Here is a 23486-nt window from a genome sequence, read left to right on the forward strand (position 1 = left end):
CGCTGAACCGCCCCCGGGAGCGCAAGTTCATTCCCTAATTCCTAACCTCCCTAACCTCTGTAATTGAAGCTGAATGTCTTTTCCCATGTTTTCCCAGTCATGGTCACACACCGGCTAAACACCCTCTGATGTATATCACTGTCTGAAATAAGATGAAGGCGTTTCTCAGACAGATCAGTCCTGTATACTCATCTAATTTAATATTTCACACCATTATGTGCATCTTTAAAGTCCCTGGTTGTCCCTCTCTCCCTGCAGACAGTAAAGTTAAATCAAGGGCAAATGAAAGGCTAAATGAGCCTGTAACATAACAATGATAAATTATGTCTGTATTATAGTCACGTGACGGACATCATTACAGCACATTATCAGCAGATTAATACTAACACACACACACACACACACACCAGACTCACTTTCTTGTGCAGGTAAGCAGACGGGGCGCTCCAGTAGTAGGGTGCCGTCAGGTGAGTCTGAGCATCTGATTGGCTCACGGTGAGCTGGTGGGCCGTCTCTCTGCTAGGCTCCGCCCACACAAGCCCCTTCCCATCCGCTCCTGTCAGATACCATCCAGACATATCCGTCACCTGCAGACAAACACACCAAAACACACAGATTTATGAGACTGTTGTGAGTGCAGTGTAGAGATTGGGGCAATAATGATATGGAAAATTTTGCAAATAATTATTTTTTTTGTTTAATCATTTCAGCAGAAGGTCCAACAACTTTATTTATTAAGGGTTACATTGGTAACCTGAGACGTTTTATGGAGAGATTGAGAGGATGCATTAAATATTTGCACATAAAATTCATGGAATTATTGTGTATTTTAATGTGTTTTATCTCTATTTTGTATTTTCAGGTACGCTTGACAGATGTCATGTAGTCTAGTTTTCTTCTTCATTACTTAAATGTATTGTAAGAAAATAAAAGATTTAACTTCCAACTGCATCTGTTCCTGGATAAATTTAGCAGTTATTGATTTCATGTCATTGTCACTTTATTTCAAACCTTATTAGCACATAATGCCCTCATTATAAAGAGAACATTATTGACTGTTTCTCTTTCTCTCTATCCGCTTCCCATTTGGAAAGGACATTGAGAAATGCCTGAGCTTGACATATATATTTGGAATAAGAGCTGAAAGACACAATCACACATGACTTTGTGAGATTCACCCATTTAAAAAGGGAACACTGCAAAGCACTGTTCTGTGTATAAACCTGATAAAAAAATGGCCCTGATGATTTCTTATTTCAGTGTAGTTTAGCATCACGTTTCTGAGTAAGACTGTGTGTGATTAGACAGTTTCATGAATGTCTTTAGCCACTTTAGAGTCATTAAGATTAAAGCCACAGAACACACACACACACACATACACATGCACACACACACACACACACACACACACAACACTCTTTCACACATGCATGGGCAGCATATGGACAGTTTGAACGCACACACACGACCGGCCATAATTAAAGCACACAGAGCTCTGAAAACACAACTCAAGGTCAGCTTAATTGTACAGACAGATGCTGGTAGCCATCTCTCTCTCACACACACACACGCACGCACGCACGTACACAACAGTGGCACTGATACACTCAAAATCATACACACAAATTGATGCAAAAAGTGGCCCATACACTATTAACCTTTCACCCTTCATAACACTCTTCCCTTTAGTGTAAAGACTGCACTTTTGACAGTTCGCTTTTAAACGTGATGACCAGCAACTTTTTATTCACTCATTAAACTGGAAAATATGTGAATGTGAATGGCCTGTGTGTGTGCGTGTGCATGTGTGTGTGTGTGTAAGAATAGCCATTACTGCTTAATAAGACTGAATCCCACTAGCCAAGCAGAGATTTGAGATAGTGTAACTAATGAGAAACGAGACCCCTCTCTCTCTCTCTCTCTCTCTCTCTCTCACTCTCTCTCTCTCTCCTCTCTCTCTCTCTCTCTCTCTCTCTCTCTCTCTCTCTCTCTCTCTCACTCTCACTCTCTCTCTCTCTCTCTCTCTCTCTCTCTCTCTCTCTCTCTCTCTCTCTCTCTCTCTCTCTCTCTCTCTCTCTCATACGCACACACACACACACACATACGCACACACACACACACACACACACACACACACACACACACACACACACACACACACACACACACACACACACGTCTCCTACATTACTGTAGTCCCAGTGCGATTCAGTACACAGGCTGGCCAGCCCATAACAGTAGCACTTCTCGCATCCATGGTCTTCACCGCGGAGATGATAATATCCCTGTTTACAACGGTCACAGTTCCGGCCCTCCACATTCTCCTGGAGAGAGAGAGAGAGAGAGAGAGAGAGAGAGAGAGACAGAGAGAGATACTGTTGAATGAAACTGGGCTGCATGCACTATTAAACACTGTTAAAGCAGCTCTAACCCATGGGAAGTGTGTTACTTAAACACACACGCAGGTGCGCAAACCTCCACAGTGAAGGAAAACTCATTATTCTTCTATTTCATTTATTTCAATAGCTGCAGGACCTCTGTAACAGGGTTTGTGCACCACTTAGATTTCTGTTAAGATTTCATATCTGCTATAAATTTAAATAAATTGAAATAAGCTTGCCAAAATATAGCCTATTCCCACTACCGTTCAAATGTTTGGGGTCGGTAAGATGTTGTTGAAACAGAAATCATTCTAATATACTGATTTGCAGGAACTGACATCTCACTTATCAATATAACTATAATCAATTGATTAAAAAATGTACGGCAAAACTAGTTGACAAAATGCATTTTGCAATATGTAATGCAATTTGTTTTAGCTTGAAACTTGAAAAACTTGAACTAGTGAAACTGCTCTGTTGTGTGTCTATGAAGAATTGTTGAATTGTAATTCGGTACAATTGCAATTTCCAGTTCAAACTGATATGTGTGTGTGTTGTGACCAGCTTCATTCAGATTCACACTTATAGGGGCCTATTTTAACGATCTGAAACGCAAGAATCAAGCGCGAAACGCAAGTAACTTTGTGGGCGGATCTCAATGTGTTGGTCTGAAGTAGCTTCATTATTCATAGGTGTGGTTTGGGCGTAACGTGAAATAAACCAATCAGAGCGACATCTCACATTCCCTTTAAGAGCAGGCGCGCTTGTTCCATGGCGGATTGCTATTATAACGGCGGATTTGCCAGACGCACGCCAGGAGCGATTCACAGCCGAGGAGACCGACGTTCTCGTCAGGGCCGTAAAACACAGAGAAGTGACACTGGGGATGGAGAAACACACCCAGATTAGCTTCAGTTAAACAGGCGTATAATAATTTGGGTAAATGTGTAAGCTAGATTTATGCCTATTTTTTCACATCTTCATGGACACAACAATGATTTCCCTCGTGTGGTAATATTTTTCCTAGTAATAATGTATGATTTGCAAAGATGAAAACTGCTGCTTCTGTGTAGATGAGAGAATCAAAGTTTATGCACGTTGTGCACACGCTACATTATGGCCAAGCATGCGCCCTTAAAATATCATCTGAATAACGCGCCACTGACTTTAGACTAGGTTTCTCCTGGTCTGTGGCGGAATTGTTTTCTGAAACTGCAAAACAGCACCAGGGAACGTTTGCGCCGGAACACGCCTCCTCTTTTCACTGAACCGCCCCCGGGAGCGCAAGTTCATTCCCTAATTTACCGACGTGCGTCTGTGGAGGGAAAAGTCTGCTGTGCGCAGGTGCAAAATAGGGCCCATGATCTTAAAGGGTGTCAGATCTGAATGCTGTGAGAATCCAGCACTAACTTTTCTGACCGAGAGACAAACTCTCAAATGAACTTTTCCGACTGCGTTCTGACCCTTTACTTTATTTCTGTACATGACAGCGATCTGCTGTAAGTTTGGCATGTGACTGCAGCACCTGGAGCGAGTCCATCCCGTCTGTGGGAGTAATTTACTGATGTTCCTTAATGTTCCCTTCACACTGGCGCTCTGCCTGAGCCATTACTGAACAGAGCCTCTATAATCAGACCATCACAGCCTCTTCATGAGGCCAACGCCAAACACACTTCACCTCCACTCACTCTTCATCTGTTCATCCATCCATTCATCCGGAGTGCTGAGAGAAATCCTGTGAAACCCTTTGCAATGATCTGTAGTCCTGCATTAAGGCTGAAGTGGGTGATTCCCCCCCCCCCCCCCATTGCACAGTTTGTGTGCGCACTGAAGACTTGAACATGGGGAAATTGATTCAGGCTGAAACAAATTCGACAGCTGACGGAAAAAAAGATGCATGCTGGTTTTCAGCGTAACATCAGAGTGTAAAGCGGCTTTCAAGCAGTATTTCATTTACACAGAATAAAGATCCTGTGTCTGATACTGGGCCAGACCAGACAGATCATACAGCAGCTTTCATATGAAGCGTTGCGTTCTACACTGAGAGACACGGCAGGCAAAAACATAGTTTTTTTTTTAACTGGTCAATTTTGAGATTTTGGGATATTTGTCTTCAATAACATGTCTTCTTTCAGACTTGTGGTGAAATAAAGTCTGAAATACACATTTAGGTCTTTATTTTACTGCACTTTGTCTGTTTGCGTCTGTAGATTTCTCATAAATTCAACAAAAGTTGGCGTTGTAAATCATCGCTCCGCGATCTCTGTCTGCTCCCTGTCATCACACACACCATTAGAAAGCTCTCTCTCTCCTGTACAATGCTGTCAGATCCAAATATGGTCATTTCCTTTTTATCAGCAACCAATCGTGAAAGTAAAAGGGAGGATTTCACTTTAAATGCGCAATCTCATTGGCTGATATAAATCTTTAAAGGTCCCGTTCTTCGTGATCCCATGTTTCAAACTTTAGTTAGTGTGTAATGTTGTTGTTAGAGTATAAATAATATCTGTAAAATTATAAAGCTCAAAGTTCAATGCCAAGCGAGATATTTTATTTAACAGAAGTCGCCTACATCGAACGGCCCGTTTGGACTACATCCCTCTACTTCCTTCTTTAATGACGTCACTAGAACAGTTTTTTGACTAACCTCCGCCCACAGGAATGATCCCTCAACTCTACCGAAATTCGTTTATGTACTTGCGCACTTCTTATAACTTACTGTGTTTACTCAGCTCTTACGGTGATTTTCTGAAGTAAAACTGATGCTTCATCTTTTGTGTGATGTACAATAAACTTTATTTAACTCATCAGTATATGTTTGATCATCATTCGGACCTGGTCCGAAACAGCAGACTTGTAGGCTATTAATAAATAATGGATACATACAAGCAGATGACAAATACGTTATAATAACCGTAATTAAACTACTAAACTATACCTGTTCCATCTCTATACAGCACTCTGACTCTGTAGGCATTATTGTCCGACTCGAAATGAACACCGTTACTGAGAGTTTCTGATATTATCATCATTCGGTGAGATGAAATTGTCCTGAGAGACTGAGCGCGAGCTCGTGAAGCTCCGCCCCCTGGGTCGTCCAGCAGCAGCTCATTTGCATTTAAAGGGCACACACTAAAACAGCGCGTTTTTCTGAGCCCCAAAAAATGACAATTTAAACATGCTGTAAAAAATTATCTGTTGGGTATTTTGAGCTGAAACTTCACATACACACTCTGTGGACATCAGAGACTTATTTTACATCTTGTGATAAGGGGCATAATATGGGACCTTTAAAGCCCGTTTTCTCAAAATGACTTTTCTCTCATACTCCAAGTCTGTAATCTCCACTTCAGTCGCACCTATATACACCAAACTTTCCAGTCTTGTACCTAGTTATATTATGAAGACATTTACAGAGGGATTTGTAAATATATTATTCCTAGCCTGATTTATTTAACATTTTATTCCAAAAAGCATGGCGAAATTTTTTTTAAGGCTATTGACAGTATATTCTGATTTACAGGATAACAAAAGTAGATATCCATAAATCCCTCTGTAATTTTTTTCCCATCTAATATGTGAACACAATGAAAAAAATTATTTTGAACCTGGCTTTATCCAATACTCAGATTTCGTTTTTTTTTTATATATATATGCAAATTAGCACATATTTAATTAGACAATGCATAATTTGCATATTTAAACATTAAATTACAGAAAACTTGTAATACATTTTTTTCTCATCTTAATGTCTCATCCAAACCATGTTCATTATTATCTCAAATAAATGTAAAGAGTTTTCCATATTACATCAATACGTTGAAGATCGACCTGTTTTCAAAGTTGAAAAGTCATAATTAGACGTTGAAGATTTACGTCTATTCAATGTCTAATAAACGACTTTTTGCTAGCTGGGCATTTATTCAAGAGTGCTATTAGTATACTTCTTTTAAACTAAAAATAAGAAAGTATTATTTCATTCTACTTCTTATGTAGCTCTCAGAAATAAACTTAACATTACACTTACACATTATACTTGATTTACACTGACAGAAAAGTCTAAGTATATTTGGACTATACTTGTACTCAGTCTTTTGATCATTATATACTCAAGTATAATGACGTATTATAACTATACTTGGCTTGTAGCTGTGTTTAATCTTTTGATTGAGTAGCCTATTAAATAGCCTACTTTTTTCACATAGTTTTACATACAGTCTAATACACTTATATTGTTTGAAAATACTGATTGATAAATAAAAAATGGATATGTTTCTAATTCTGACAATGAGATTTTTTGTGTGTAGGCTAGTCCGCTAGTATAGTGTACATAGGAATTTACTTCAAATCTACTTCACTCTTTTCCGGCCACTGACTGAATTTTCCGGCTATCCATGTTTTCCCTAGTTTATGGTAGGGGGCGCTGTTACGCATCTCCTGAAAGAGTACAGAATCTCTGGATCAAAACACTGAGGTGAAGAAGAAGCAGAAACAAGTGATAGAAGAATGCTGACTCATCGTCTAACATTAAACAGCAAATAAATCAAAACTGCCTAATGTTACTGAATGAAGAGGAAGAGGAAACGAGGCGTTGTTGGATTCAATCTACTCCATCTGTGTTTTGATCATCGATCTGAATCCCATCCGGATAAAGTCTTTGACAAAAACAAGCTTTTTGTTTGATTTAAAAAAAAAAATATATATATAATTATGAAACATAGCCTACTCAAATTGAAGTGTTGATAAAAAAGAAAGCATGAAGCTAGAATAAAATGTGTTGTTTCTTTAAAGCAGAGGCTCTGTTCTTTATTTTGATATATTGCATGTTCAGATATTCATACAACAAATTATTCTGGGGGCCATTCGAGTTTTGTGAAAATGATCAAAAATCTGGCACAGTTAAAGTACAGTTAAAGGTTTATTTCAAGTATAAAAATGAATACCTAAATAGGAACATAGTAGTACACTTAAGATGCAAAATAATATATAAATAGTGAAGTATAATATGATGTTATTTACTTAAAGAAAACTTTACTTGCAGTATAAAACTATTAAACTAGTAGTTTACTGAGAGTATACTTCAAAGCGTATCATAACATAAAATAAAAATTCCTACAAGAATTTAACTAGTAAACTATTAGTATAGCTGCTGAAATTCAGAATAAGGTTCTTCACCTTATTAGTTCAGGCTCTACAAGTTAACAATATCTCACGAATCCTTCAGATTGGTCAGATGACAAATTCCCTCCAATTTTAAAGGGGTGGTATAATGCCCTTTTCACAAGATGTAAAATAACTCTTTGATGTCCCCAGAGTGTGAATGTGAAGTTTTAGCTCAAAATACCCCACAGATGTTAAAATTGTCACTTTTTGTGGGTGAGCAAAAACGCACAGTTTTTGTCTGTTCCTTTAAATGCAAATGAGCTGCTGCTCCCGTTTGTTGTAGTCCTTAAAAAGTGATTTCTGTAAAAGCAAATATCTCCCTTTGCTTTGAACTTTGAGCGTTGTAACTTTGCAGATGTTGTTTATGCTCAAACAGCAACATTACACACTAACTAAAGTTAGAAAAGTCAAATCATACTCAACCACCCCTTTAAGAAATGTAAAACTGAGTGGACTAACCTGGATTTGTCTCATATTGTTAAAGTGTTGCTTTAGCTGGTTCCCCGTAACTTGGGAAGGAGTAATCCGACACTTCAGTGAGTCACAGAGATCACACATGCCAGTGAGACGTCCACCTACTGTGGAAAAGCCGAATCACTATTGCAAAGGACTCACTCCTGTACTCTGCTGTTGGAAAACAGATCATTTTAATATCCCATGATGACTCCCTGACTAGAAATCCTTCATTAGGGGTTTCAGGACTCCCGCCTTCCAATCCTCACAGGAAGAAGAGAGAGTAGAGTTCAGCTCTGAAGTCTTATTCACTGCTCTCTTACGTAATTTGTTTTCTTTTAAATATTTTTCTTACAAAACACCATCACTTCGCTACAGAAGGCCTTTATTAACCCACTGGAGTCGTATGGATTACAGTACTTTTATGATGGATGGATGCGCTTTTCGGAGCTTCAAAATCGGACACTTTTCAAAGCCATTACAAAGCTTGGTTTTTAATATAACTCTGATTGTGTTCGTCTGAAAGAAGAAAGTCATACACACCTAGGATGGCTTGAGGGTGAATAAATCTTGGGATAATTTTCATTTTTGGGTGAACTATCCCTTTAACTCTTTCCCCACCAGCGTTTTTTGAAACAAAAGTTGCCAGCCACCACCAGCAGTTTTGATCATTTTCACAAACGTTTCATGGCCCCCAGAATATTTTGTTGTATGAATATCTGATAATGCTATATATAAAAGAAAGAACAGACCCTCTTGCTTTTAAAAATAAATAAATAAATAAATAAATTTTTATCCAAGCTTCATGCATTCTTTTCTTATCGACACTTGAATACGGGTAAGTTTCATAAAAAAAGCAACATTTTTGATCAAAAAGCTGAGAAAATCATGTTTTTTGTCAAAGACTGCTTCTGGATCACATTCAGAACGATCAAAACACAGATGGAGTAGTGTCCATCAACACGCCCAGAGCTTCACAGTCCTGTAGCTCGACATTTCATTCAGTAACATTCGGCAGTTTTGATTTATATGCTGTTTAATGTTGGTGTGATCACGTTATTTTACATATGCATCTGCTTACATATGATATCGCTTGTTTCTGCTTCTTCTTCACCTGTGTTTTGATCAGGAGATTCAGTACTCTTTCAGAAGATGCGTAATAGCGCTCTCTGCATTATAACAGTGAAAACACGGAAAAAGCCCGAAATTTCAATCAATGACGGGGAGTCAACATACAAGCTAAACAACTGTGTGTGAATACTCTAACAAAAGGGAATAAGCCTGCATTTAGGGCCCAAACACTGGCCTTGATAGTAGTATGTCCTGGGTTGCACCATCTGTTGTTCACAAAATCTGCTATTTCATCACCATTTTCTTACCACTCTCGCTTTCATGCACAATTTGAAATCCATTCACTGCAGTTGGGAGCATCGTCTCCCAGCCAAGCGTCAGTGAGACACATGAGATTATATTGTTTGTATTACCCACGGCCAATGGCCTTGTCAGGATTCCATCACCGTCTCCTTCCACTCATTCCCTCACTCCGCCCACTCAGTCATTCACACGCTCATTGTCACCTGATTACTAATCACCGTCACCTGGACCTCATCATCAGTTCACCCATATATACCTGCTACAAACATTCAGTCATTGTCTGATCTCGTCTACACATGACACAGACTCTCTGCCATACTTACCTGTATACCTACCTTCGATCCCGATCTTCTCAGCCAGTCGCCATTCCGTCTTCTAAGGAACTCCTTCATCATCATCTGCAAGAGAAAGAGAGAGAGACTTGGTTACACTTCAGTTAAGCTATCATCTGAAATTCAACTTACTGTTTACTCACCTGTTTCGCTGTACCGATCCATTCTGCAAATTAAAGCATTCATTGCATTCATTCAAAGCGAATTCACCTGTCAATCCGATCGCCATTCATCAACACACCTCTTCAGCTTCACTTCCTCAAGCGCCCGTTGCTTCGTTCACTGCCTCAGCGTGTCCCATGGCCCGACCAGCGACATTCTCCGGTGAGGCGGAGGACTGCAGTGGGTTTCTACTTCAGGTATCTTTGTATTTCTCCATGCAAGAACATCAATTCAGCTCGTGTTGCTTTCATCATTTCACTTCTGTCTGGGCAAGCACTTCAGTGGGCACAGTCTCTGTGGAATTCGGATTCGGAAGTCGTCAAATCCCTCTCCGGTTTCATACAACACTTCAAAGAAGTTTTCGGTCAAACAGCTGCCGATCTATCAGTACATAATCAACTCTACAATCTTCGTCAAGGCCAATCTTCTGTGAGTACTTTCTCTTTACGATTCCGCACTTTAGCGGCATCCAGTGGTTGGAATGAGGCAGCATTGATCACAGCTTTTCGTCATAAACTGTGTCCCACGGCTTTAGAAACAGCTGAAGCATTGTTTCATGTATTCAGAAATTTCGGCATTCCAGAAGACATCGTTTCAGACAGGGGACCCCAATTCATCTCTCGGGTGTGGCACGCCTTCTTCAAGCTCCTCGGGGTCACTGTCAGCCTCTCTTCAGGATATCATCCGCAGACCAACGGCCAGACTGAGCGGAAGATTCAGGAGATGGGACGTTATCTGCGAACTTATTGCCACCAGTACCAAGACAGCTGGAACCGATACCTCCCCTGGGCGGAATACGCTCAGAATTCCCTCACTCAGCGTACCACCGGGCTCACCCCCTTTCAGTGCTTCCTCGGATTTCAGCCACCTCTCTTCCCTTGGTCGGGTGAGCCCTCGGAGGTTCCAGCTGTCGACTTTTGGTCGACACCTGGACCTCATCATCAGTTCACCCATATACACCTGCTACAAACATTCAGTCATTGTCTGATCTCGTCTATACATGACACAGACTCTCTGCCATACTTACCTGTATACCTACCTTCGATCCCGATCTTCTCAGCCAGTCGCCATTCCGTCTTCTAAGGAACTCCATCATCTGCGAGAGGGAGAGAGAGGGGTTGCACTTCAGTTAAGCTATCATCTGAAATTCAACTTACTGTTTACTCACCTGTTTCGCTGTACCGATCCATTCTGCAAATTAAAGCATTTAACTCACCATTCTGTCTGCTTCGTCTATGCCAAACCTGACAGGCCTGTGCCGAGAGCTTGTCCATTTACTGTGCTTTGACCATAATGATTGTAGGCCAGGTCTGATTTCTTGCATTTGGACACTGGACCAGAGTGTGCAAGAGGATCACAGCGACATTACCAGCCAAGCAACAAGACAAACAACACAGCAATATATTACAGTACTAGTTTATATATTATTCATGTGTAATCCAAGCTATTTTTTGTATAAACTATCAGTAATGCTTAATTTCGAGACACTCTACAAACTATAAGTAACTTTGCAACTACATGTCAACTAGCCGTAGCTGTCAAAAATACTGAGTGAGAAAATATTTTAAACAGTGTAAAAGTGTTTCCTAACTGAATAAATGTAACTTGTCTTCCTTTGTTTCGCCTCTCACCAGTTCCTTGTTCTTCTTAGTATTTGTTTTAATGAGCTTATGGACATCAAAGATTTTATGCTCATCATATGTATTAAAATAGTTCAGAAACACAGATTGGCATCCATAAATGTCTAAACAACACAACCACAACCTACACGCCCAAGGAATCACACTGAAACCATTTATCAAAAAAATCGAATCAATGCATTTTGTAAGGCAAATTTAAAATGACAGAAGGAATCAGAGGGGGGTTCATTTCTAGAGCACATCATTCAAAAGTAATGAGATAACTTTATACATAAGTGCAATTTTGAACTTTTGACCATATGGGCTGCCACAGACGCTGAGCTGAATCAGAAGAAAATTAGCAAATATAATAAGTACACAAGTATCTATTCTAAGATAGCATCAAATTAGACAAAATATCATTTATTTATAAATAAAAAAAATAAGCTTCTATTTCAATACCATTCCCATGATATAAAATGACTCGTCCTGCAGCGTCCAACCCTATGTTGCAGTATTATTGTACCGGAGTGAGGCCAGTGGTGATGTGGTAAGATGTGTCGTACCTTACACACACATGGCGGCTGGCAGGGATCCTGGTTAACGCTGCCCTCACTACTGCATTCACATCGCTCACACACGGGGAATCCTGTGTATCCGAACGCACACCTGTCACACTTCTCACCTGCGTAGTCCTGCTTACAGATGCACGAGCCCACAGCCGAATCTGCCACACACAAGAAAACACAGCATTACTGCAACAGGTCCCGCTCAACACACACACACACACACACACACACACACACACAGCTCTTTAACTCAATCACACAAAAACTAATCAGAAAGGGTCGTCATACTAGTAGTTAGATATAGTTATCTTGTTTTCTAATGATCAGTCTCTTTAAGTGCTGTTAGGTTTTTCTGTCAATACTATAAAAGTAAAATAATTTTGCCGGATTTTCCTAAAAAGCATGTAGAAAACAGTGGCGTTTTCAAACGACTATTTTTATACAAGTCTAAACTGAGCTAAATAAGCAAACAGATCATAGAACATCCTCAAAGAGTGAAAAATATCAGTTAGTTGTGACCGAGATTTCCTCTAGTCTAGGGTAAATGGTCTTCACTTGAAATTATAAGAAATCATCTACAACTAACATAACTGTAAATATGACTTGGTAAAAATAAAAAGTAGTCCAGTGACAGTCCTGAAGTGTAGTAGTCCTGCTACTGTGTGTTATTGCGAGGGTAAGTTAAATCACTGTAGTGAAGCTCAGTGATTTGCATTTTGAATATATAAAATCAAATATACATACAGTAGTAGGATGTACAAATAATACATTACCAATATATAAATAATGAATACCATCTTAGAAACAATAACAACAACATACAGTATAACTATAAATATTAAATATTCAGAATATCTGTCGTGAAACAATTTGCCAAATGTTGTTTCTCCTCTTTTTGAAACATAAATAAAACTTTTTTTTATTTTATTCTAAACAGAAATGCAAAATAAAGATCTTTTACTGGACTGAACAAACAAAGGTGTTTTTATGCAAATTCCAACAAAACCAACTATCATTATTCAGACCTCGTTTACACCTGTATTTAGTGCTGACAACTTGTGATCGGATCCCCAAAAGCACTGAATATGTGTAAACAGGGCTGCTCACACGTGTGTGTTGTGTTGTGTTGTACCTGTGGTGGCCTGACTCTCATCTGCAACACATGCGGAGTGAAGTGAACCTCTCAGGTCACAGGAGCAGGGTCTGCAGGGCCAGGGCTCGTCTGGACTCACCTGTGGAAATATGAGAACAAACACCTGCCTTCAAACTGATGCTGACCAATGGCGACTCAAGTTTAGTCTAATGTAAGGCCTCATTCAAAGAGAGACATTCGGACTATCTTCAATGCAAGTTTTTGAAAGTCCTGTGTGTTTGAATAGTTCAACACAGAACTGTATGAACATTTTCTAAAAGTATGGAAAACAGTATTGCGACACCAAAGACAATATTACACTCTAAAAAATACTGGGTTGTTTCAACCCTTGTTTGGGTCAAATATGGACAAACCCAACCATTGGGTTTAAAAATTTAATTTACAAATTTAAAGCAACGTTTGGGTTTGTCCATTAGGGGTGTAACGGTACACAAACATGACGGTTCGGTACGTTCCTCAGTATTGAAGTCACGGTTCGGTACAGCAGGGGGGAGAAAACTAAACACAAAATTGTTCTTTTTTAATTAAAATGTTTTTTTTTTTAACAAATGTATATATGTGTTTAAATAAATTCTATTATAATTAGATATCTTAGCTACTGCTGTTAACTATATAGGGAGCTTTTAATTACACAGTACTATAATATTAAAGGTTACGATTAACAACAGAGCCCAAATTATTCAATTCAGTTGCGATTTATGTTTAGATATAATAATCAATACTCAAAAAAAACAAACAAAAAAAAGCATGTAGTATTACTGTAAATTGCACAAAAGGCGGGTTTTGCATTAACTTCTAAATCTAATTCTAAAGTTAATTTTCTACTCCAATTCATTTTTGCAATATAATCATTTACACAGTGGCTTTCATAACTTGTTTTCATGACAAATTTATTTAAACATCCATTAAATGATCAAGACATTTGTAGCAGGTTAAGTAAATATAATGTGCTTCTCTCTAGTGTTCATTTCTCTAGTGAACTAACCTGCTGTCCACACTAAATGCCTGAGGTGAATGTAATGCTATGTGATTGTGAGATATTATTCTCAAGCTGTTTTATTGCTATACTTCCGCAGTTGAAACACTGGTTAAGAGATGTAAACATATAGTGATCTCTTCTTCTGTGCTTTTACTGGTAGCAAACAGCGTTGCATTGCCACGTGTGGACCGCCTGTGACTGAATGTATTCGTCACACCCCTATTGTCCATATTTAACCCAAACATGGAAACAATCCAGCATTTTTTTATGTGTAGGAATAAAAAACGTCCTCCATAGTGTAGGAAAGCTCAACATAGTTAGAAACACAAATTAAAGAGGTGGGGCTTAGCACACGGTCAATTTCACATTGTTTTCCCCCTGAAAAGGTTGCTTTCAGAAGTAGCATATGAACAATGAGGACCAAACAATTTCTGAGACAAGAACAAGAGAAAACTCACCCCACTTGGTCTGTAGTATCCGCCTACACATGATTGACAGTTAATTCCTCCTGTGTTGTCAGAGCAACCAAGGCAGACTCCGCCCCCCTCGTACGCTCCATTACTGTTCAAACTCAGCTTAGCATCGGCCACAGTCTGGTTGTAATAGCACTCCTCTGATTTACCGTGGCAGTTACACTCTGGCAAATAAACACATCACACAATGATACAACATAAGAAAAGCAGTACAGTTTAACAACCTGTTCCTCCTGACAAATGAATATACAGCTAAAATACTGCAATACCACATGAGGAAGAGTTGAATGTTGGTACCATGTGTGCTAATAATCACACCAACAGCACCACTGCAAGAATAAGAAATGAGAAGCTAATACAGAGTAACTTTTCCACCACAATATTGCAAGTTATTTTGCTTAAATTGACGTTTACTCATTTAGCAGACACATATGCAAAGCAACTTCCAGTCAATGTATACTATATGGGAAGAATCCCATTAAAAGAGATTTCTCAATATAATAAGAAATGTGTTAATGAAAGGTTGTGTACTGAAGTAATCACAGACATGCTGATAAATCAGGTCAACGGAAAACAAAAACATTGAGAAGTGTCCCTCTAATGCATGAAACTTCTTTCTTACACCATCAATTCAGAATCTGCCATTTCTAGTCCAGAAGAGATGTCCAAATCTCTCAATAATTCAGAAATATCCTGTGAAAACTAGCAGCAACTTGGGCCATTTCTGAGAAGTTACTGGAGTAACAAGAAGTTTGAGTGATATTGCTTTAATATGTTCAATTGAGTAACTTACATATTAGACACAATGTTGCTGATTAATTTGTCCATTTCTAAAAATGATGCCAAACTCAGACAAAGCCACATTGACAACACACAGTAGCAGTGTTTTGTTCCTGAATGTTTTTTAACAAATCGGTTGAGTGAATGATTCAATGACTTTACTGTGTCTCTTGAAAAAGACCAAAAACTGTTGCATAATTGTAATTACTATGCATTAACTTTTACATAGTGTGACTATGATGTGAATATGATGCAATATAACATGAACTGATGTTCCTAATGTTTATAGACCTTATGCGCCAGAGAAACGAGGGCGCCGCCATCTTTAGAATATTGTCTTTGAACTTCCGTTTTTGCGGTCGCTCTGTATATTCCTATGGCGCTGCTGTCCAGGAGTAATTTGATTTTGAAGTGGATTTAATTAATGTAAAGTTAACGAAAGTTATCATGAGGATTGTAATGTTTAAAGCAGATGACTTAACACATGTCAGTAGACCGGGAAGATTTTAAAACGAGCTGTTCATTCATAAATACGCAAGATCGCTGTGAAAATACAGACCGGAAGTCAAAAGACAACGAGCGCAGTGCTGAAAAGGGGCGGGGCTACATAAGGGGCGGGGCTACACAAGGTCTATAGAACACACCTAAAGTAAGACATAAATGATCAGTAATCCAGCATGCTCAGTTCAGCGGGACATTGTTGAGGCCTCTTACTTTCACAGACGTGGCGCGTGAGGAAGGTTCCCGCCATCCAGGGTTTCTGGTTGTAACCAGGGCAACAGCGGTCACAGCTCTCTCCACATGTGTTGTGTTCACACTCACAGCTAAATTTCTGACATTGAAATCAAACAGTCAATCAAACCAACTGTGTGCCATTCAGAAGACATTGAGAATGCCTCCCCAATTAAAACTCAACTTTAATTGGGAGTTACACTGCGTATTTCCAAAAACAGATGGCCAGTGTTTAAACTGATACCTACAGAAGCATTTATTTATTTCATCTATATTTGTCAAACTTGTTTATTTGATAAAGTCATCTGAAAATGTGCTAGACATTTTGTGGCGCTGTAAAGAAAAAACTAAACCTTTACTGACGTTTTGACGATAGTGAAGTTAGAAGACAAATATGATGACACACACCACAATATACAACATTATGTTCATATCAGGCACAAAAGCAACTATCTAGTTATTGAATTTTTTTTTAACTGCTGTGAGTGCATGCTTCATAAAGGCCAAAGGTGATTCGCTTCTAATTAACAACTTAAGTAGAACCTAATTAAAAGTGCACACAGGAATTTTAGGATAATAATTCTTTAGCTTTAGATGACAAACCTTGGTGTCTGTGTTGAGAGGGCAGGCCTTAGCGTGACCATAACAGATGCACATGCCTCCTACTGATATATCCTTAATGGAGTAGTAATACTGGAAAACAAAAGCATCACAGTCATATCTGAACTCAAACTTGACAGTAACACAAACAGAAATTACTCCATCCCAGTTTATCAGTTTAATTTCCATTATACTTGGCAAACCTTCTGCAGATGTACTGTATGACCTGGTCTGGACTGAGAAGTTCTGATGAAGAATCGTTCAAGCAAAGTGTCTATGGGCCCTATTTTAACAATCAAACGCGAAACGCAAGTAACTTTGTGGGCGGGTCTTGGGCGCTGTTGCTATTATACCGGTGGGATAAATGACTCTTGCGCCCGATGTAAATCTAAAATGTGTTGGTCTGAAGTAGCTTCATTACTCATAGGTGTGGTTTGGGCGTAACGTGAAATAAACCAATCAGAGCGACATCTCACATTCCCTTTAAGAGCAGGCGCGCTTGTTCCATGGCGGATTGCTATTATAACGGCGGATTTGCCAGACGCACGCCAGGAGCGGTTCACAGCCGAGGAGACCGACGTTCTCGTCAGGGCCGTAAAACACAGAGAAGTGACATTGGGGATGGAGAAACACACCCAGATTAGCTTCGGTTAAACAGGCGTATAATAATTTGGGTAAATGTGTAAGCTAGATTTATGCCTATTTTTTCACATCTTCATGGACACAACAATGATTTCCCTCGTGTGTTAATATTTTTCCTTGTAATCATGTATGGTTTGCAAAAATGTCAATGGCTGCATCTGTGTGTAGATGAGAGAATCATAGTGTATGGTGTTGTGCACACGCTACATTATGGCCAAGCATGCACCCTTAAAATAGCATCTGAATAACGCGCCACTGACTTTAGACTAGGTTTTTCCTGGTCTGTGGAATTGTTTTCTGAAAGTGTAAAATAGCACCAGGGAACATTTGCGCCGGAACACGCCTCCTCTTTTCACTGAACCGCCCCCGGGAGCGCAAGTTCATTCCCTAATTAACCGACGTGCGTCTGTGGAGGGAAAAGTCCGCTGTGCGTCGGGTGCAAAATAGGAATGATACATGCGTCTGTGTACAAAGTCAATTGCGCTGGGTGCAAGATAGGGCCCATAAAGTTAAACCCAATGCTTTTTCAGCTAAAATTCCCATAACCCCTCACACAACAAAAGTAGAGGAGTTTGTGAAGTAAACCAAAAAAAACAAAAAAACTACCATATTTTTAATATATGATTCTAAATAATGAATTGATCTAGATGCTGATGCTAGGGGGTCTGTGGTATGTGGTAAACATGCCACTATTTTATGATGCACAATACTACACCCTTTAAAGGTACTGACTGCATCACCATTGTGTGGAGTTGGTTGTGAAGCTCAAACAAACAGATCAATGGTTTGAAAGCACCACAGTCACAGTGTTAAAGGGATAGTTCGCCCAATAATGAAAATTCTGTCATCATTTACTCACCCTCATGTTGTTCCAAACCCGTAAGACTTTCGTTCATTTTTGAAACACAGATGAAGATATTTTAATGAAATCTAAGAGATTTCTGTCTCTCCACTGACAGTCCATGCTTCAAAAGTTCATAAAGGGAATGTAAAGCTAAGGCCTTGTCCACACTAATATGTTTTTTCCTTTTTTTTCTGTTTTGGCATCAATGAAGACAGCGCTTTATGCTTCTCCCAAGTGGATACATTTAAAAATGGCGTTTTCGTGTTGTAGACTGTGAAAACGGAGGTATTCGAAAACGATGACAAGATGATGTTTAGTCATGTGACCGATATTGTACCCTTTGGGCCCTATCATACACCCGGCGCAATGCAGCGCCAGGAGCGACGCAAGTGTTATGCTAGTTTCAGCCTGACGTAGTTTCACGTCCTGCGCCACGTTATTTAAATTGCAAATGCATTTGCGCCCATCTGTGGGTCCATGGGCTGCTGGTCTGAGAACGAGTGTGTTCTGGCACACTGATGGCACAATGCTATTTTGAGGAACTGAAATAGACTGAGCCATTGACCAACTGAACCCTGGTCTAAAGTCAATAGCGCAATATCTTTTTTGTTAAAGAGCGCGTTAGTAATGTGCGCCTATAGGCGGGTCCAAAACGCACGTGCACTCTGCTTATTAAACACACGCGCAGCAGCTCACAAACATGCCAAATATTAAAAATAAAAGGATTACATTGTATGAACCTTTTGAGGCGTATAGTGGTAGTTGTGTGGATTGTCAAGGGACGGACAGAAATCTCTCAGATTTGATCAAAAATATCTTCATTTGTGCTTTGAAGATGAATGAATTTCTTACGGGTTTGGAACGACATGAGGGTGAGAAATTGATGACAATCTTTTCATTTTGGGTGAGCTAACCTCGCACTACACTTTACACATACAGGAATGACACACATCACCTTCAAATTATCCTTTAAATTCGCCATCTTATGCCTCCCAGACTACAAAAAGACTCTTTGAATGAAATAATTTGGGAACATTTATCCAAATTGCTCAATGCACGTGAGAAACATAATCCTGCGTTTAATAACGCAACTCTTCTTTGATGGAAACGGGTCAATCAGCAAGTTAATGAGTTTGTAGGAGGAAGTGGGCGGGTGGAGGCGTGTGATATGGCGTCTTTGAGGGAAAGAGCGGGCCGATTTGTTAATTACTGTGTGATTTTAATTAAAACCCATCTGTCTGAGGAGGAGAGGCTCGTAATGGATGAGGCGGCCCGGGCAGCGTTAGCTTCAACCATCCACACACACAGATGGCGTATGAATGACACAGTGCGACGACAAACACACGTGTGGCACATTCTCTCTGGTGTCAAAGCATTGCACTAGTCCTTATAGAAACACACACACATACACACACACACACACACACACACACCCGTCTGCTGACGATGAGGTCGATGTCTCTGGGGTCATTGACAGCGAGGGTCATGAGGTCAGCGTTTAGGGTGCGAATCCTCTGGAACTGCAGGCGGATATAGCGTGCCGAGGTGAAGTTGAGCAACATGGGCGACGGATCATCTGCACTGGGACGGCCGTTTATTAGTGAGGTGTGAATCTGAAAGAAAACAGGCATTAGTTTATGAGTGAGTCCTTGAATCATTTTCTCAACTGTGGCAGTACAACAGTTAATCCTGTTTCTTTGTTGGTGGGCATAAAAATAGACAACAACACTAGGTACAGGTACATGTACAGTGTAGCCTATATATATGTGTGTAATGTATATATGATGTGAGAATGTATGAGACTATTTTAAGATCATTTAGCCTTTTCTAATCAGGTGTGTGTGTTCATATTGCATTTGCCACAAATTTCACCAAATTTTGTAGCTTTCAAAAAAAGTAAATTTTTTCTAAATGTAGAATGACCAGAGACCATCAGAGGGTTCACACAACACAAACCAATAAATACAATTATTAATGCAATCTATTGACAACCATAGTGTTGTTGCCAATGCAGCTCAAGGATGTGATGTAATGTGTGCGTGTGTATGCGTGTGTGTGTGTGTGTGCAGTACTGGGCTGTTTTTCTTGGGTTAATGATGTGTGCTAATTAGTGCTGTGTGAGTTTATGATGTCTGTTTTTAAAGAAGATAGAGCGACATTTGAGCCCAGGCTTGATCTCCCCACCCACCTCCCTCATTAGTATGGCACACACACACACACACACACACACACACACACACACACACACACACACACACACACACACACACACACACACACACACACACACACACACACACATGCAATACAGTTCAATATAGTCCTATGATCTGACAGCTGTAAATCTGACTTTCAGAAAACACACACACACACACACACACACACACACACACACGCACACGCACACGCACACGCAATACAGTTCAATATAGTCCTATGATCTGACAGCTGTAAATCTGACTTTCAGAAAACACACACACACACACACACACACATTAAAACTGCTGCTGTAGGAGAACTTCCATCTCATCTATCATGTGGGTGTTCATGTCAGCCTGCTGTTGGACGAGCTGTGTGGGGAAGTTAGGAGCTGTATTAATGCAATTCTACATGTTTTTGGTTTGTTTGTAAATTTGCTCTGATATCTGTTTAAATGAGTGTATGTGTTATTATTGTGTTACACACACTCATTTAAATAGATATCAGAGCAAATTTTCATACAAACCAAAAACATGTAGAATTATGCATGTTTGCATTTGAGTGGGCTCTGAATGAGAGGGACACTGGATTGTGTGTGTGTGTGTGTGTGAATATATTTTTCTCTTGTCTATTTTCTCTAATTAAGAATTACAACTAACGAGGTAACTTAAGATGCAGTCGAGCGAGACTCTGTGAGGTTTTCTGTCGCATACAATGAAATGCATTTAAAGAGAAAGTTTGCCCAAAAAGCACAACTCTGCCATCATTCACTCTCCCTCATGACATTCCAAACTGGAATAATTTCAATTAATTTCAAACATTTTACGTCCAATTATTTATTCTGTAAGTAGTTAGGTAATGAATGGAATAACGTATGATCAGATTACTCATGTAATCTACACAGAGTAATCATGAGATTAGCCAATTATAACACAAGGTCAGAAAAGATGCGAAAATGGCAACGAAGAGTGGGTCATATAAACAATTTGCTTTTAAAATGTGAAACTTATTGGATTTCTACTTTGTACACAGTATCACGGTGGTCTTAATGGAGTGTTTAACATTCATCCTTTTCTTGAATGATTTATAATGGCTTTAATCATTCTTATGTGATATTTTGTTTGGATTGCCATAATTTGTTGCATTAAAGTGTTTGTTATTTGAACTGGGTATTTTTGTAGTTACGCTGATATTTCCTCTTTCAGTTTAGTTTAGTTGCTTGTTTTTTGCTCTATTGTTGACATCATTATGGCACTACATGTGTATATATTGGCCACGTTCACACTGCAAAGTTTCAGGAGTGACAGCCGCATTTAAATACGTCATTGAATTATCATTCCACCAATTCCATGATGATTGACACCATGGTAACCATAGCAACATTCAGCTGTCTCATGTGTTTGGTCTCCGCTCTTCTGACCAAAGTAGTATTTCAGCTACAAAAGACTCTTGCCATGTCCATTTATTTTAAACGTTTTGTCAGTGTTTCAGTATTATTGATTCGACTGCACTATTAGATGAGAACTGAACTGAGCTGGATGATGACATCACTGTTTTCTGCAGAACTGCTTTGTGGATGAAATGAACTCATTTAATAATTGATGATCTTTACAATGGAAATGAATCAACACTGAATTGACTTCAGCTGAACAATGACACTACTGTCTTTTAGAGCTGCTGTACAGCCGAAATGAACTGTTTGCATCATTGAATCATTCTCCGTATCGCTGTAAAGCTGCTTTGAAACAATCTGTATTGTTTAAAGTGCTTTATAAATAAAGGTGACTTGACTTGTTTAAAGGAACACGCCGACTTTTTGGGACTTTAGCTTATTCACCATATCCCATAGTTAGATGAGTCCATACATACCCTTCTCATCTCCGTGCGTGCCGTAACTCTCTCTGACGCACTCACCGATAGCCTAGCTTAGCACAAAGACTGGAGGTAAACGGCTCCAGCTAGCATACCGCTCCCAATAAGTGGCAAAATAACGCCAACATTTTCCTATTTACATGTTATGATTTGTATAGTCACAGCGTGTACAAATAACAAGGTCACATGACACACAGCCATCTTCTAACCGTATACACACTGGGAACTATATTCTCAGAAGGCGAAGCACTGCTACTTCTGCGGAGTGATTTACTCCAGCTCTGATGAACTCTCTGCTCCTCACCACGGGGCTTCTCAGGCGCCCAAGTAGCAGTGCTTCGCCTTCTGAGAATATAGTATGTAAGGGTATATATGGACTTATCTAACTCTGGGGGATACTGTGAATAAGCTAAAGTCCCAAAAAGTCGGCATGTTCCTTTAAGCTTGGCTCATGCAGCGATCAGGTTTATGAAGTTATTAAAGTGAGCAGGTCACGATATTTCCGTCTTATTTTTAGAATAAAGGATTTACATTTATTTTGTTTGTTCTTGTTGGCTGATATGCTTGCAAGATCTGGCAACACGAATGAGTCAGGGCTTGTCCCGCTTTCCCTGTGATTTCTTGCAGCGCACATACAGACGAGAGATCCGTCTCTGATCCAGCTGGACTGCCCATGATCTCCACCAGAGGGCGCTCCTTCCATCTGCTTTATCTCACCATAAACTACATTTCCCATAACCCATTGCCTGGACTAATCATGTTCTGATTAATTCCACCTGTGTGTTATTATCTCGTTACTCTTGCCTATTGAAGCCCTGTGTATTCACTCTTACTTTGCAAAGTCTTCAATTTTGTTACACTGCATTTCTGAGTGTTATCATGGTTTCCTGTCTTGTTTTTTTTTGTTTTTTTTTGATTCTCTGCCCTTTTATTGGATTACCCTTTTGCCAGTGTTTTCTGCCCATCTCTCATATCTCTCATTGTACGTCATTAACAACTAGTTGTTAACTTCGGTTCAGTACACACTGCAGATTTTTTGTTAATGCGGTTGTCACTGCCGTAAATGACTGAAACTTGAGTGTAAAGAACAGTATTAAAGTCCCACTGAAGTGCCCTGGAACGCGCAGCTTTGTTTGATGCGTTGACATAATTTCCACTG

General features: G+C 39.5%; 1 protein-coding gene across 1 annotated transcript in view; it reads right to left on the reverse strand.

Moving 5' to 3' along the window:
• lama2 (laminin, alpha 2) overlaps nt 1-23486 on the reverse strand; it is a 208220-nt gene that overhangs the window by 127556 nt on the left and 57178 nt on the right. The window contains exons 5-12 of the mRNA XM_084091619.1: nt 19690-19869; nt 16774-16863; nt 16153-16270; nt 14644-14822; nt 13186-13285; nt 12051-12211; nt 2187-2324; nt 417-587 (exon numbers count right to left, since the gene is read on the reverse strand). Coding sequence (XP_083947745.1) covers nt 417-587; nt 2187-2324; nt 12051-12211; nt 13186-13285; nt 14644-14822; nt 16153-16270; nt 16774-16863; nt 19690-19869 — 1137 coding nt within the window. The remainder of the gene's footprint in view (nt 1-416; nt 588-2186; nt 2325-12050; nt 12212-13185; nt 13286-14643; nt 14823-16152; nt 16271-16773; nt 16864-19689; nt 19870-23486) is intronic.

Source organism: Abramis brama, assembly GCF_963993115.1.
Source record: "Abramis brama genome assembly, chromosome: 18".
Lineage (NCBI taxonomy): Eukaryota > Metazoa > Chordata > Actinopteri > Cypriniformes > Leuciscidae > Abramis > Abramis brama.